Source organism: Microchirus variegatus (genome assembly GCF_963457635.1).
Source record: "Microchirus variegatus genome assembly, chromosome: 13".
Taxonomy (NCBI): Eukaryota; Metazoa; Chordata; class Actinopteri; order Pleuronectiformes; family Soleidae; genus Microchirus; species Microchirus variegatus.
The window spans coordinates 28256217-28258716 of NC_139814.1; the positions used below are offsets into that span (position 1 = coordinate 28256217).

At 50.2% G+C, this 2500-nt stretch overlaps 1 protein-coding gene across 4 annotated transcripts in view; it reads left to right on the forward strand.

Moving 5' to 3' along the window:
- Positions 1-123: 123 nt before the first annotated feature.
- ints3 (integrator complex subunit 3) overlaps positions 124-2500 on the forward strand; it is a 10061-nt gene continuing 7684 nt past the window's right edge. For all 4 annotated transcript variants that reach the window (XM_083900331.1, XM_083900333.1, XM_083900332.1 and 1 more), the window contains exons 1-5: positions 124-422; positions 1111-1194; positions 1391-1474; positions 1580-1693; positions 2491-2500. The exon at positions 2491-2500 is cut by the window's right edge and continues 75 nt beyond it. In XM_083900331.1, coding sequence (XP_083756457.1) covers positions 339-422; positions 1111-1194; positions 1391-1474; positions 1580-1693; positions 2491-2500 — 376 coding nt within the window. In that variant the 5' untranslated portion in view covers positions 124-338. The remainder of the gene's footprint in view (positions 423-1110; positions 1195-1390; positions 1475-1579; positions 1694-2490) is intronic.

Consider the following 2500-nt stretch of genomic DNA (forward strand, 5'->3'; position numbering starts at 1 on the left):
TGGCTCCGGGTGTCCTCGGCCCTCATTGGCCGACGCTCTCATCACTCAGCAGCCGCAGTTACATGATTGGTCGGCGGGTCTGTGGCTCGGCCTCCGCCGCTCTGTCTGTGCGGATGTGCGATATGTTGCTGTGCTGCTCGGACAGAGCGGGACCGAGAGTCTCCGCTGCCCCGAAACAAGTGTGAAAAAGCCGCTTCACGACTCCACTGTGTCCCGCGGAGGCTGCGTCACTGCCGGCGGCGCCTCACGCTCCCGTTCACCGACACTAACACCCGCAAAAGCCCCTGAATATAGCCCTTCTTTGCACCGCGGGGCCCGGCGAGGCGCGGCGGGAGCAGATGGAGCCTGCACCGGCGAAGGCGAAGCCGCAGGGCCGCCTGCTGGTGTCCACCCCGCTGGACGCCAAAGACGAGCTGGAGGAGGTGAGCTGACCCGGGTTAACGGCTCTCTGGGCTAAAGTAACCCGGGATAAGTGCTTCAGGAGCCGCTCTGTCACAGTGGAGTTTACTTTAAAACAAAGACATGGGACCTGTTTATCACACAGGCTAGGCTAGTTAGCGAGGCTAACAGGAGCAGGCTAGCAGCGCGAGCGTACAAGAAGGAGCAGCCCGGGAACCTGTGTAACTGTGTGTGTGTGTGTGTGTGTGTGAGACAGGTGACGTGTGTCTGTGTGTTTGTGATCTCACAGTGACGTCACTGAGGCGATTTATAAACACTTCTGAGCGCTCAAGCCACTGTGAGTTAGCATAGCATGCTAACCCTACGTAAACATGGATGTGAAAGTGACAGGTGCGCATGCGCCATGCCTGTGTTTCTCATGTCAGGCGGCGACGTGAAGAAAGACGAGTCACCTGTGTGACGTGTTTATGACGTCACACAGGTGATCTGACACTGCTGACGTCACAAAACTTTGATAAATAAATGTGATTTCATTTCTCCAAAGAAACATAAACATTTAGCGTGTATTTGACAAACATATGATGATGATGTCATCAAACACATTTATAAGATGATTATCAACATGTTTTAATAAGCACACGTTCTCTTTAATCACTATATATATATATAATAGTGTTCTTTATATGTGTGTGTGTGTGTGTGTGTGTGCAGAGGTTGGAGCGTTGTGCTGGGATCGTCCAGTCGTTGACCAATGGGATGTCAGAGAGAGAGGCTAATGACGCCCTCACTGCTAATGTAAGACACACACACTCTCTCACACACACATTTCAGCAGCAGGGGGCGCTCACTACACAGGCGGAGCTGACCTCATGTCATTACCTCTGAAAGGACCATAAACAAGTATATGTTCACAGTATATGTTTGTAGTGTTTCTCCTCTGTTTGTACATGCGTTGATCTCCATGGCAACCGTCACTTCCTGTGTGTGTCAGGTGTGTAAAGGTCCACAGCAGCATGAGGAGGTCTGTCTGGGTCTGTTCACGCTGGTCCTCACAGAGGCGACGCAGGCTCAGAGGGTGAGACGCCACCACAGCATCATTCATGTCTGACATCACGTCTGTGACATCACTCTGACATCACTGTGTGTGTGTGTGTGTGTGTGTGTGTGTGTGTGTGTGCAGTGTTACAGAGACCTGACTCTGCTCAACAGAGACGGCATGAACGTGGTCCTCGTCAAGATCAACCAGATCCTCATGGAGAAGTTCCTCAAGCTGCAGGACGTCCCCAGAACACAGGTAAACTGACTGTACACACACACACACACACACACACACACACACACAGAGAGACACAACACACACACAGAGACACAACACACACACACACATTTTAAAGTTGTTAGTTACAGCGTATTCATACTGTGTGTGTGTGTGTGTTGTGTCTCTGTGTCTGTGTGTGTGTGTGTGTTGTGTCTCTGTGTCTGTGTGTGTGTGTGTGTTGTGTCTCTGTGTCTGTGTGTTGTGTGTGTGTGTGTGTGTCTCTGTGTGTGTGTGTTGTGTCTTTGTGTGTGTGTTGTGTCTCTGTGTCTGTGTGTGTTGTGTCTGTGTGTGTGTGTCTCTGGGTGTTGTCTGTGTGTGTGTGTTTCTGTGTGTTTGTGTTGTGTCTCTGTGTTGTGTGTGTGTCTCTGTGTTGTGTGTGTGTGTGTTGTGTCTCTGTGTTGTGTGTGTGTCTTTGTATGTGTGTGTTGCATCTCTGTGTTGTGTGTGTGTGTGTTGTGTCTCTGTGTTGTGTGTGTGTGTGTGTGTCTCTTTGTGTCTGTGTGTTGTGTGTGTGTGTCTGTCTGTGTTGTGTTTCTGTGTGTGTGTGTGTGTGTTGTGTTGTGTCTCTGTGTTGTGTGTGTGTCTTTGTGTATGTGTGTGTTGCATCTCTGTGTTGTGTGTCTGTGTGTGTGTGTTGTGTCTCTGTGTTGTGTGTGTGTGTGTCTCTTTGTGTCTGTGTGTTGTGTCTCTGTGTTGTGTGTGTCTGTGTGTGTTGTGTGTGTGTGTGTGTCTGTGTGTGTTGTGTCTCTGTGTGTGTGTGTGTGTGTGTACAGCTGGTGTGGC